We start from the raw sequence: 15,000 nt of genomic DNA, 5'->3' as shown, positions 1-15,000 counted from the left end.
ATTGGTAATTCTTGCTGTTGTGTTTCCTTCAACCGTTATAACTGCAAACTAGAATGACTGTGAATTCTCTCTGTTGTGTTTCCTTCAACTGTTAAAACTGCAAAGTGAAATGACTGGTAATTCTCTCTGTTGTGTCTCCTTCAACTGTTAAAACTGCAAACTAAAATGACTGAGAATTCTCTCTGTTGTGTTTCCTTCAACTGTTAAAACTGCAAACTAAAATGACTGTGAATACTCTCTGTTGTGTTTCCTTCAACTGTTAAAACTGCAAACTAAAATGACTGTGAATACTCTCTGTTGTGTTTCCTTCAACTGTTAAAACTGCAAACTAAAATGACTGTGAATACTCTCTGTTGTGTTTCCTTCAACTGTTAAAACTGCAAAGTGAAATGACTGGTAATTCTCTCTGTTGTGTTTCCTTCAACTGTTAAAACTGCAAACTAAAATGACTGAGAATTCTCTCTGTTGTGTTTCCTTCAACTGTTAAAACTGCAAACTAAAATGACTGTGAATACTCTCTGTTGTGTTTCCTTCAACTGTTAAAACTGCAAACTAAAATGACTGTGAATACTCTCTGTTGTGTTTCCTTCAACTGTTAAAACTGCAAACTAAAATGACTGAGAATTCTCTCTGTTGTGTTTCCTTCAACTGTTAAAACTGCAAACTAAAATGACTGTGAATACTCTCTGTTGTGTTTCCTTCAACTGTTAAAACTGCAAACTAAAATGACTGTGAATTCTCTCTGTTGTGTTTCCTTCAACTGTTAAAACTGCAAAGTGAAATGACTGGTAATTCTCTCTGTTGTGTCTCCTTCAACTGTTAAAACTGCAAAGTGAAATGACTGGTAATTCTCTCTGTTGTGTTTCCTTCAACTGTTAAAACTGCAAACTAAAATGACTGAGAATTCTCTCTGTTGTGTTTCCTTCAACTGTTAAAACTGCAAAGTGAAATGACTGGTAATTCTCTCTGTTGTGTCTCCTTCAACTGTTAAAACTGCAAACTAAAATGACTGTGAATACTCTCTGTTGTATTTCCTTCAACTGTTAAAACTGCAAACTAAAATGACTGTGAATACTCTCTGTTGTGTTTCCTTCAACTGTTAAAACTGCAAACTAAAATGACTGTGAATACTCTCTGTTGTGTTTCCTTCAACTGTTAAAACTGCAAAGTGAAATGACTGGTAATTCTCTCTGTTGTGTTTCCTTCAACTGTTAAAACTGCAAACTAAAATGACTGAGAATTCTCTCTGTTGTGTTTCCTTCAACTGTTAAAACTGCAAAGTGAAATGACTGGTAATTCTCTCTGTTGTGTCTCCTTCAACTGTTAAAACTGCAAACTAAAATGACTGTGAATACTCTCTGTTGTGTTTCCTTCAACTGTTAAAACTGCAAACTAAAATGACTGTGAATACTCTCTGTTGTGTTTCCTTCAACTGTTAAAACTGCAAAGTGAAATGACTGGTAATTCTCTCTGTTGTGTTTCCTTCAACTGTTAAAACTGCAAACTAAAATGACTGAGAATTCTCTCTGTTGTGTTTCCTTCAACTGTTAAAACTGCAAACTAAAATGACTGTGAATACTCTCTGTTGTGTTTCCTTCAACTGTTAAAACTGCAAACTAAAATGACTGTGAATACTCTCTGTTGTGTTTCCTTCAACTGTTAAAACTGCAAACTAAAATGACTGTGAATACTCTCTGTTGTGTTTCCTTCAACTGTTAAAACTGCAAACTAAAATGACTGTGAATTCTCTCTGTTGTGTTTCCTTCAACTGTTAAAACTGCAAAGTGAAATGACTGGTAATTCTCTCTGTTGTGTCTCCTTCAACTGTTAAAACTGCAAACTAAAATGACTGTGAATACTCTCTGTTGTGTTTCCTTCAACTGTTAAAACTGCAAACTAAAATGACTGAGAATTCTCTCTGTTGTGTTTCCTTCAACTGTTAAAACTGCAAAGTGAAATGACTGGTAATTCTCTCTGTTGTGTCTCCTTCAACTGTTAAAACTGCAAACTAAAATGACTGAGAATTCTCTCTGTTGTGTTTCCTTCAACTGTTAAAACTGCAAACTAAAATGACTGTGAATACTCTCTGTTGTGTTTCCTTCAACTGTTAAAACTGCAAACTAAAATGACTGTGAATTCTCTCTGTTGTGTTTCCTTCAACTGTTAAAACTGCAAAGTGAAATGACTGGTAATTCTCTCTGTTGTGTCTCCTTCAACTGTTAAAACTGCAAACTAAAATGACTGTGAATACTCTCTGTTGTGTTTCCTTCAACTGTTAAAACTGCAAACTAAAATGACTGAGAATTCTCTCTGTTGTGTTTCCTTCAACTGTTAAAACTGCAAACTAGAATTACTGTGAATTCTCTCTGTTGTGTTTCCTTCAACTGTTAAAACTGCAAAGTGAAATGACTGGTAATTCTCTCTGTTGTGTCTCCTTCAACTGTTAAAACTGCAAACTAAAATGACTGTGAATACTCTCTGTTGTGTTTCCTTCAACTGTTAAAACTGCAAACTAAAATGACTGTGAATACTCTCTGTTGTGTTTCCTTCAACTGTTAAAACTGCAAACTAAAATGACTGTGAAAACTCTCTGTTGTGTTTCCTTCAACTGTTAAAACTGCAAAGTGAAATGACTGGTAATTCTCTCTGTTGTGTCTCCTTCAACTGTTAAAACTGCAAACTAAAATGACTGTGAATACTCTCTGTTGTGTTTCCTTCAACTGTTAAAACTGCAAACTAAAATGACTGTGAATACTCTCTGTTGTGTTTCCTTCAACTGTTAAAACTGCAAACTAAAATGACTGTGAATTCTCTCTGTTGTGTTTCCTTCAACTGTTAAAACTGCAAACTAAAATGACTGTGAATTCTCTCTGTTGTGTTTCCTTCAACTGTTAAAACTGCAAAGTGAAATGACTGGTAATTCTCTCTGTTGTGTCTCCTTCAACTGTTAAAACTGCAAACTAAAATGACTGAGAATTCTCTCTGTTGTGTTTCCTTCAACTGTTAAAACTGCAAACTAAAATGACTGAGAATACTCTCTGTTGTGTTTCCTTCAACTGTTAAAACTGCAAACTAAAATGACTGTGAATTCTCTCTGTTGTGTTTCCTTCAACTGTTAAAACTGCAAAGTGAAATGACTGGTAATTCTCTCTGTTGTGTCTCCTTCAACTGTTAAAACTGCAAACTAAAATGACTGAGAATTCTCTCTGTTGTGTTTCCTTCAACTGTTAAAACTGCAAACTAAAATGACTGTGAATACTCTCTGTTGTGTTTCCTTCAACTGTTAAAACTGCAAACTAAAATGACTGTGAATACTCTCTGTTGTGTTTCCTTCAACTGTTAAAACTGCAAACTAAAATGACTGAGAATTCTCTCTGTTGTGTTTCCTTCAACTGTTAAAACTGCAAACTAAAATGACTGTGAATACTCTCTGTTGTGTTTCCTTCAACTGTTAAAACTGCAAACTAAAATGACTGTGAATTCTCTCTGTTGTGTTTCCTTCAACTGTTAAAACTGCAAAGTGAAATGACTGGTAATTCTCTCTGTTGTGTCTCCTTCAACTGTTAAAACTGCAAACTAAAATGACTGAGAATACTCTCTGTTGTGTTTCCTTCAACTGTTAAAACTGCAAACTAAAATGACTGTGAATACTCTCTGTTGTGTTTCCTTCAACTGTTAAAACTGCAAAGTGAAATGACTGGTAATTCTCTCTGTTGTGTCTCCTTCAACTGTTAAAACTGCAAACTAAAATGACTGTGAATACTCTCTGTTGTGTTTCCTTCAACTGTTAAAACTGCAAACTAAAATGACTGTGAATACTCTCTGTTGTGTTTCCTTCAACTGTTAAAACTGCAAACTAAAATGACTGTGAATTCTCTCTGTTGTGTTTCCTTCAACTGTTAAAACTGCAAACTAAAATGACTGTGAATTCTCTCTGTTGTGTTTCCTTCAACTGTTAAAACTGCAAAGTGAAATGACTGGTAATTCTCTCTGTTGTGTCTCCTTCAACTGTTAAAACTGCAAACTAAAATGACTGTGAATACTCTCTGTTGTGTTTCCTTCAACTGTTAAAACTGCAAACTAAAATGACTTTGAATACTCTCTGTTGTGTTTCCTTCAACTGTTAAAACTGCAAACTAAAATGACTGTGAATACTCTCTGTTGTGTTTCCTTCAACTGTTAAAACTGCAAACTAAAATGACTGAGAATTCTCTCTGTTGTGTTTCCTTCAACTGTTAAAACTGCAAACTAAAATGACTGTGAATACTCTCTGTTGTGTTTCCTTCAACTGTTAAAACTGCAAACTAAAATGACTGTGAATTCTCTCTGTTGTGTTTCCTTCAACTGTTAAAACTGCAAAGTGAAATGACTGGTAATTCTCTCTGTTGTGTCTCCTTCAACTGTTAAAACTGCAAACTAAAATGACTGAGAATTCTCTCTGTTGTGTTTCCTTCAACTGTTAAAACTGCAAACTAAAATGACTGTGAATACTCTCTGTTGTGTTTCCTTCAACTGTTAAAACTGCAAACTAAAATGACTGTGAATACTCTCTGTTGTGTTTCCTTCAACTGTTAAAACTGCAAACTAAAATGACTGTGAATACTCTCTGTTGTGTTTCCTTCAACTGTTAAAACTGCAAACTAAAATGACTGGTAATTCTCTCTGTTGTGTCTCCTTCAACTGTTAAAACTGCAAAGTGAAATGACTGGTAATTCTCTCTGTTGTGTCTCCTTCAACTGTTAAAACTGCAAAGTGAAATGACTGGTAATTCTCTCTGTTGTGTCTCCTTCAACTGTTAAAACTGCAAACTAAAATGACTGTGAATTCTCTCTGTTGTGTCTCCTTCAACTGTTAAAACTGCAAAGTGAAATGACTGGTAATTCTCTCTGTTGTGTCTCCTTCAACTGTTAAAACTGCAAAGTGAAATGACTGGTAATTCTCTCTGTTGTGTCTCCTTCAACTGTTAAAACTGCAAAGTGAAATGACTGGTAATTCTCTCTGTTGTGTCTCCTTCAACTGTTAAAACTGCAAAGTGAAATGACTGGTAATTCTCTCTGTTGTGTCTCCTTCAACTGTTAAAACTGCAAAGTGAAATGACTGGTAATTCTCTCTGTTGTGTCTCCTTCAACTGTTAAAATTGCAAAATCATTGGTCTTTCGTTCCCCCCGTACATTCACTTCCTTAACCCTGCCAACTTTCTTCGAGTTCCAGTCACATTACATTTATCTTTTCAGAAAAGGTCTTTCATACCTAACCTCACCTTTCTTAACTTGCCTTTAACCTAGCCTCCACCTGGTGCCCGGACAACGACCCCTTGTTAATGCGTTCCCCGTAAATATACGCAGCCTGTGTACACCTAACCTAAACTAACTGAAGGTTAGGTCCCTCATGAATGGCAGAGGCAAGGGACAGTAACATTGCCTTAGTGAGCAGGACAATGCCCTAGAGATTGACCATATATACATATCAGGGCCCAAGCCACCTCTCCATCCAAGTTAGAACCAAGGAAGGCCAGGCAATTGTTGCTGATGACTCAACAGAAAGACCTACAGGCTCCCCAAACTCCCCCATCCTTAGCTCACAAAGATGGTGAGGTTGCAGGGACCAAAGAAACTAACGAGTTTGAGCGGTACTCGAATCCCAGTCTGGCGTTCATCAGCCAGGGACGTTACCACGTCGGCCACCACAACCCTGAAACTGAACCTGTATACCTTCGTTACTTAAGTCAAACATTTGAAACTTCGGAGGAACAGAAATACTAATGTCGCCACATTTGTATTCATTGGAAACGTTTCGACATTTCTAATGTCATCATCAGTGCCACGTGGAGTAAAGATAGAATTAATAATACAATTTCAAATTAGAAATTACATAAAATATGTGAAGAACTATTAAAAAATACACACAGACTGAATAAAAACTTTGTCTTTTACAAAAAGAGTTACAGCAGATGTATTACAATTGAAATCAGGACTAAAATATTTTATGTGAAGAGATTCAAAAATTCTTAAATCACTGAAGAACAAGAGTCGGCTATCTTAAAATGCTCACTACGTAAAAACTTCATTTCTTTACATTCTATCATCTATTGTTCCATTGTTCCCGTACAGCTTAATAGTAGATTCACATCTCTTACACTTTCAATCTTCAGCTGGCGAGAAGTAATAATAAGAATACAAGAATGAATAGCTAACTTCCTTCAATTCTATAAGGGCATTAACGCGAACGTTTGGCAAAATCATTCAATTTGATTTCCCCGTTAGAGAGAGAGAGAGAGAGAGAGAGAGAGAGAGAGAGAGAGAGAGAGAGAGAGAGAGAGAGAGAGAGAGAGCGCTTGAATAGAGGCTGACGGTTTTGCTTAATCAAAAGAATATTTTCTTAATGAAATACAATAAAAAGAGAATAATTGGAGCCCTTGGGCTTATAGCATCTTGCTTTCTTAAATAATAATAATAATGACAATATTATTATTATTACTTGCTAAGCTACAACCCAAATTGGAAAAGCAGGATGCTACAAGTCCAATGGCTCCAACAAGGAAAATAGCCCAGTGAGGAAAGGAAATAAGGAAATATAGACAAGTGTGCCTGATTGTACCCTCAAGCATACCTGCTTAACTATTATTATTATTATTATTATTATTATTATTATTTATTATTATTATTATTATTATTATTACTACTACTACTACTACTACTTGCTAAGCTACAACCCTAGTTGGAAAAGCAGGATGCTCCAAACAAGCAGTGTTGCTGCATTATTGCAACAACGGTATCATTAGCGGGTACTTGGAGGTCAGGTGTTGAGCACGTAATTGCAAAAAAAAAAAAAAAATAACAACCGCAAGAAGACGACTGTGATGTGATAACTCATCCTGAAACTCATTACCGAGTGTGTAACCGGTTCAAACTGGTTTGCGAGAATAGCTCGCCCTTGGGGCCTGCTGTGAGATTATAGAGTTTGAGGTCACGTGACCGGTACGCCCTTCGTAAATAACAGCAAACACTCTCCTCATAAGAATGGTTGATATTTTCTTATTTCAATGGTCATTGTCAACCACTGTCTTATTTTCTAATTTTATTCTCAACTGCACTTATTATTATTATTATTATTATTATTATTATTATTATTATTATTATTATTATTATTATTATTTCAACTGCACTTATTATTATTATTATTATTATTATTATTATTATTATTATTATTATTATTATTTTAATTATTATCATTATTTTAACTGAACTTATTATTATTGTTATTATTATTTCAACTGCCCTTTTTATTATTATTATTATTATTAATATTACTTCAACTGCACTTATTATTTTATTATTATTATTATTATTAGTAGTAGTAGTAGTAGTAGTAGTAGTAGTAGTAGTAGTAGTAGTAGCAGTATCACTGAAGCTACTACCCTAGTTGGAAAAGCAGGATGATATAAGCCCATGGGCTTCAACAGAAAAAAATAGCCCAGTGAGGAAAGGAATTAAGGAAATAAACCGCCAGAGAAGTAATGAACAATCAAATTATCTTGAGAACAGTAACAACCACTGATCTCACAATAATAATAATAATAATAATAATAATAATAATAATAATAATAATAATAATAATAATAATAATAATTCATATACAAACAATAAAAAGAGACATGTCAGCCTGTTCAACTTAAAAACATTCGCTGCAAATTTGAACTTTTGAAGTTCCACTTACTCAACAACCTGATTAGGAAGATCATTCCATAGTTTGATCGTAGCTGGAATAAAACCTATGGATTACTGTGCATGGAGAAGAAATGACTATTGAAATCAATTGCATGCCTATACCCTATTTTTTTTTAATGAGGTGCATTTGCACTGGCTTGCAGGGGTGCCCTTTTAGTCCGGAAAGGTTTCCTGTTAGCTGATTGGTGGGACAAAATAATGCTAACTAATCAGTTAATAGGAAACTTTTCCGAGCTAAAAGGGCACCCCTGAAAGCCACTCTTAGTACAGCAACAGGCGGAAAACTTAACAAAAATGTAGTTTTCCATATCTACTTTCTTTTGTGACTTTAATACATGAAAACTAAGTTTTATTTTCTTATTTTTTTATCAGTCCCCGTCGTGGGTTGGATGGTTTGGCGACATGCGTGTCATCAACGAATATCTCCTGACGAAGCCCTGGCAGTCTTCCTGGGGCGTGGTAAAAATGATCAACGCCATCCTTAGAGCCAATGGAACAGTAAGTAATAAAATATAATGTTATTGTTAGATTGTTGTTATGAGTTTTCTTGCACTTATATGAAGTAAAGTGAGTAATTTCAGAAGAACATGTATTTGTGAAAATGGGGATTTTTATCATGAGTTTTGGGGATTTTTCTCATGAGTTTGGGGAATTTCTCTCATGAGTTTTGGGGATTTTTATCATGAGTTTTGGGAATATCTATCATGAGTTTTGGAGATTTTTATCATGAGTGTTGGGGATTTTTATCAGTGTTGTGGATTTTTATCATGAGTGTTGGGATTTTTATCATGAGTTTTGGGGATTTTTATCATGAGTTTTGGGAATTTTTACCATGAGTGTTGGTGATTTTTATCATGAGTTTTGGGAATTTTATCATGAGTTTTGGTGATTTTTATCATGAGTTTTGAGGATTTTTATCATGAGTGTTGGGGATTTTTATCATGAGTGTTGGGATTTTTATCATGAGTTTTGAGGATTTTCATCATGATTTTGGGAATTTTTACCATGAGTTTTGGTGATTTTTATCATGAGTTTTGAGGATTTTTATCATGAGTTTTGAGAATTTTTACCATGAGTTTTGGTGATTTTTATCATGAGTTTTGAGGATTTTTATCATGAGTTTTGGGAATTTTTACCATGAGCTTTGGTGATTTTTATCATGAGTTTTGAGGATTTTTATCATGAGTTTTGGGAATTTTTACCATGAGTTTTGGTGATTTTTATCATGAGTTTTGAGGATTTTTATCATGAGTGTTGGGAATTTTTACCATGAGTTTTGGAGATTTTTATCATGAGTTTTGAGGATTTTTATCATGAGTTTTGGGAATTTTTACCATGAGTTTTGGTGATTTTTATCATGAGTTTTGAGGATTTTTATCATGAGTATTGGGGATTTTTATCATGAGTGTTGGGATTTTTATCATGAGTTTTGAGGATTTTTATCATGATTTTGGGAATTTTTACCATGAGTTTTGGTGATTTTTATCATGAGTTTTGAGGATTTTTATCATGAGTTTTGGGAATTTTTACCATGAGTTTTGGTGATTTTTATCATGAGTTTTGAGGATTTTTATCATGAGTGTTGGGGATTTTTATCATGAGTTTTGGCGATTTTTATCATGAGTTTTGGGGATTTCTATCATAAGTTTGGGGATTTTTAGACTAAGCCATTGAGTTTTGGGGATTTTTAGACTAAGCCATTGAGTTTTGGGAATTTTCATCATGAGTTTTGGCGATTTTTATCATGAGTTTTGGGAATTTTTATCATGAGTTTTGGCGATTTTTATCATGAGTTTTGGGGATTTTTATCATAAGTTTGGGGATTTTTAGACTAAGCCATTGAGTTTTGGGAATTTTCATCACGAGTTTTGGCGATTTTTATCATGAGTTTTGGGAATTTTTATCATGAGTTTTGGCGATTTTTATCATGAGTTTTGGGAATTTTTATCATGAGTTTTGGCGATTTTTATCATGAGTTTTGGTATTTTTATCATGAGTTTTGGTGATTATTATCATGAGTTTTGGCGATTTTTATCATGAGTTTTGGGAATTTTTATCATGAGTTTTTGGAATTTTTATCATGAGTTTTGGCGATTTTTATCATGAGTTTTTGGAATTCTTATCACGAGTTTTGGGGATTTTTATTATGAGTTTTGGGGATTTTAGACTAACCGATCTGGAACACTGTGTGCCAGTGTGGTTTCTGGCATTTCTCGTAGGTCACCCATACTACCTCGAACCATAAGAGAGGAAAATAACCCACCAAAAGTGTTTATGATCATTACAGACAAGGTTTCATTTTTATCACAAGTAATTGCCATCTACGCAAGGTTTCATTTTTATCACAAGTAATGACCATCTACGCAAGGTTTCATTTTTTATCACAAGTAATTGCTCCAGAGAAACTTCACAGGTACAATAGCATCACGTAGCGCGTAGTTTATAGATTGACTGCTATGTGTACTTCCGTAGCAACTGTCGTGAACTGCTATTGGCAATCGAAAGTCATTTGGTGGTTTGGCCGTGGGCGATAAATCCAAGAGGTCTGGGTATCAGTCAAGGATTTAATTTTTGGTGTTCGATGTAACCTGTGTCCTGAAATGTCCCTAATGACTGTTGCAAAGTCCTTTATCATTCCGTCACTGGATATTTTCCAGTCATGTGTAATTACTCTTGGAGAAGTTGGAGTTATGGTATGATCATAAAACAATCTCCAATAGATTATTATAATTATTATTATTATTATTATTATTATTATTATTATTATTATTATTATTATAAGCTAAGCTATAACCTTAATTGGAAAAGCAAGATGCTATAAGCCCAAGGGCTCCAATAGGGAAAATAGCCCAGGGAGGAAAGGAAAAAAAGGAAAATAAAATATTCTAAGAAGAGTAACAACATTAAAATAATTATCTCCTATATAAACTATAAAAACATAAACAAAACAAGAGGAAAAGAAATAAGATAGAATAGCATGCTAGAGTGTAGATTTGAGAACAAAGCCCTCAGAAGGATATTGGGAGTTAAATGGCAGGACAGGATTAGAAATGAAACTATAAGAGAGATTACTCCAGTGCCATATGTGGATAAGATCATGATGAGGCGTAGATGGAGATGGTTTGAGCGTACTCTTCGCACTCCACAAGGCGCTAGAAGAGTTGGAAGACTCAGGCCTACATGGCTGAGGACTATGAAGCGTGAAGTGGGAGATGATGAATGGAGAAGTATTGAATTGTTGAATTAAAAGCGCAAGATAGAGACGACTGGCGAAATCTAACCAAGGCCCTTTGTGTCACTAGGCGTTGAAGGAGATGATGATGTTTAATTTGTTTTAACAAAACAATATAGAAATTATTATTATTATTATTATTATTATTATTATTGTTATTATTACTATTATTATTACTTGTTAAGCTACAGCCCTAGTTGGAAAAGCAAGATGCTATAAGCCCAGGGGCTTATGTAGTAGCCTACTATAGATGTTTTTTGTTCGAAACGAACCATAGCCAATATTTTTTAAAACATTCTTTTGCCTTTCCACATCTGGTAATATCAACTGTATAAGTAAGCTTCGCGTAATAAATATTGAAAATACATCCTAGAAAAGCATATTATCAAATGCATTAGTCTTCCAATCGAAGTTGCACTACCGCAACAACAACAACAACTACAACAACAACAATAATAATAATAATAATAATAATAATAATAATAATAATAATAATAATAATAATAAAGAGCATTTGATGAATCTAGCCCATGAATTCTCTATGGATTTAGTCAGTCAGTGGAAAGAGATGATGATGAATGGAGAGCAAGTGTCTGACTATATGTCCCCCCCCCACCCCTGTCACGCTAATCAGCCGGGGGGAGAGGGAGTAGCCATACCCTTGGGAGAGATAATACCCAGAGAGGTACACTCAGAAACCACAATCTCCCACAAATTACTGAACCACTGGGTTATAGTTAGATAAGGAGGGAGGGGGTGGGAAGGGTTGAATGTGTGTGTGTGTGTGTGTGTGTGTGTATCTATCTATATCTGATGGCTCTTGTACACTAGATGTGGTCCAAGTGTCGATAAACTCTAAGGACAACAATATCCTAGTTTGAAACATATTCAAATTATTCATATATTAAAGAAATACTTGCACACAATTACACTATTATACACGTGGTCTCTGCAAAAGCTATGCACAAAATCTTCAAAGATCACATTCGTCTAGTTTGAAGTACAACAGCATAATTTTGTAACATTCAATATACAAATATTGGTTAACCGCTAGAGTTATGGGGTTCTTTGACTGTCCAGACAGTAATGCATTGGATCCCTCTCTCTGGTTAGGGTACATTTTCCCTTTGCCTACACACACACACACACACACACACACACACACCGAATAATCTGGCCTATTCTTTACATATTCTCCTGTCCTCGTACACCTGGCAACACTAAGATTAACAAACAATTCTTCTTCACCCAAGGGGTTACTGTACTGTGATTGTTCAGTGGCCACTTTCTTCGTGTCAAGGGTAGAAGAGACTCTTTAGCTATGGTAAGCAGTTCTTCTAGGAGAAGGACACTCCAAAATCAAACCATTGTTCTCTAGTCTTGGGTAGTGCCATAGCCTCTGCACCATGATCTTCCACTGTATTGGGTTAGAGTTCTCTTGCTTGAAGGTACAACCGGGCACACTATTTTATCTAATTTCTCTTCCTCTTGTTATGTTAAAGTTTTTTATAGTTCATATAGTAGATATCTATTTTAATGTTACTGTTATTAAATTATTTAATTTTTCCTTGTTTCCTTTCTTCACTGGGCTATTGTCCCTGTTGGAGCCCCTCGGCTTACAGCATTCCGCTTTTCCAACTAGAGCTGTAGCTTAGCATTCCGTGGTTGTGGGATATCTCACGTGAATCATTAATTTTGTTTTGGTACTACTTATACGTTTTTCTTGGCAACTTAAGCAAGACTACGCCAACACTCCTAATGGATGATTATTATCAATGTCATGGGACCATTAATGGCATAATTGTTTTGCTGATCGACACATCGAATGATATCCGATATGTAAACAGACTCAGCTAATGTTTTTATTCATGAAGAATGTACTCACACATGTATAGTTACGATTTTTAACGATAACTTCATATTCTCTGGCATATGGAATGGTGTGTTTGAAGGAATCACAAATAAACACTATCTCCCTTATATAATTGAGAGGAAACATCTGATATATATATATATATATATATATATATATATATATATATATATATATATATATATGTGTGTGTGTGTGTGTGTGTGTGTGTGTGTGTGTGTGTGTATATATATATATATATATATATATATATATATATATATATATATATATACATACATATATATATATATATATATATATATATATATATATATATATATATATATATATAATTTTTCCGGTCACGCTCAATTCTCCCCGTCCCTCGACTGGGGAGGAACAGAGATTAGTCATGCCCCGGTTGGTAAGAGAGGGTTGCGTGTGCACGTCTGTACATATCTCTCTAGATATTTAGCTTTTTATGGCCTGTATACTAGTATATATATATATATATATATATATATATATATATATATATATATATATATATATATATATATATATATATGTGTGTGTGTGTGTGTGTGTGTGTGTGCGCGCGTACAGGAGCGCAATTTTAGCACTATAACAGTATTTTAAAGGTAACTTCACTTTTTCTAGGGAATATAGGCTCACTCCTTCTACCCCCAGTACTTCTTTCATTACTTTTCACCTCAAATTCAAACCTTATAGTGGAGAGGGTATCTTAAAAGTATAAATAACTCGAAAATTAAAGTAATTATTTGGATTTATATTAGTACATTAACTATCCAATGTTTTCTAAGGTAAGAAAGTTAGTTTTTATTATATACAGCCAAAATAGAAGTTTCCTTGTGAATAATTTATTAAAAAAAGCGTTGGAGAGAGAGAGAGAGAGAGAGAGAGAGAGAGAGAGAGAGAGAGAGAGCTTGTCATGATAATGACCTCAAGGAATAATAACAGAATCGTCAATTAATTTTATATTGGATGGAGAAAGCTGTCAGAATTATTTCAGAGTGATTTTAATTCATTACGTATCATTGGCAATTTCTCCAATGTGGTTGCTATCACAGAACACATAATCATAGTATCTTATTGTCTTTGTATTAAAAAAAATAATTTATAATTATTTTCTCTGGTAGGTTATGTTCAAAATTGAAAACTAATTTAATTAAACCATTGTTCTCTAGTCTTGGGTAGTGCCATAGCCTCTGTACCGTGGTCTTCCACTGTCTTGGGTTAGAGTTCTCTTGCTTGAGGGTACACTTGGGCACACTACTCTATGTTATTTCTTTTCCTCTTGTTTTGGTAAAGTATTTATAGTTTATATAGGATATATTTATTTCAATTTTGTTACTCTTCTTAAAATATCTTATTTTTCCTTGTTTCTTTTCCTCACCGGGCTATTTTCCGTATTGGAGCCCCAGGGCTTACAGTATCCTGCTTTTCTAACTAGGAATGTCGCATAGCTAATAATAATAATAATAATAATAATAATAATAATAATAATAATCTACAAATCGGCTACATAATCCTAAATCTATACTATGTATGGAGTCCTGGTGATTGATATTAATAGGCTTAGCGAAATAGGAAGTGAGATAAACAAAATTGATACGTTAGAAAAGACCAGGTTAACCCTAGACCGACGCGACATCGGAGTACCAACGACATTTTACTTTTTTTTTTTTTTTTTTTTTTTTTTTTTTTTTTTTTTTTTTTTTTGGACAATAGAATTCCTTTGCGCGACAGAACCACACCATTATAAGTAGTTGCCCAAAGCTCTATACTTGATTAATTGTCTCTCCTACGGCCCTGCCCTTGTGCAATAGACCATGTCTTGCTATAGGCCAGGCGTTCTTAAACGAACGAACGAAGGAACGAAGTACATTTGATTATACTAATCTTATTGAAGTTATACCGAGGTAATAGTATTACAGAAGCTTAAGTTTATTATTATTATTAAAATGATTAGAACTATTATTGTCATTGACATTATTAAAAGAAAACACAGAAGGGTGATATATCTTGTTGCCGATGAGACTGTCTTTGATACTCACAAGACTGTGTCCACAGGTGTCTTAGGTTCCTGCTTAAAATTCCTACAGATAGCGCCGTTTGGTATGAAGGTACTACGTTACTATTTGTTGCGTCTATTTACATAAGGC

The 15,000-nt window shown here is 34.3% G+C and overlaps 1 protein-coding gene across 2 annotated transcripts in view; it reads left to right on the top strand.

The window, feature by feature from the left end:
• Positions 1–15,000, top strand: part of LOC137650497 (urea transporter 1-like) — a 48,754-nt gene that overhangs the window by 18,554 nt on the left and 15,200 nt on the right. For both annotated transcript variants that reach the window (XM_068383723.1, XM_068383724.1), the window contains exon 3: positions 8,100–8,225. In XM_068383723.1, coding sequence (XP_068239824.1) covers positions 8,100–8,225 — 126 coding nt within the window. The remainder of the gene's footprint in view (positions 1–8,099; positions 8,226–15,000) is intronic.

The sequence above is a fragment of the Palaemon carinicauda genome, chromosome 12 (assembly GCF_036898095.1).
Source record: "Palaemon carinicauda isolate YSFRI2023 chromosome 12, ASM3689809v2, whole genome shotgun sequence".
Classification (NCBI taxonomy): Eukaryota; Metazoa; Arthropoda; class Malacostraca; order Decapoda; family Palaemonidae; genus Palaemon; species Palaemon carinicauda.
This window is presented reverse-complemented; position numbering and strand designations above follow the sequence as displayed.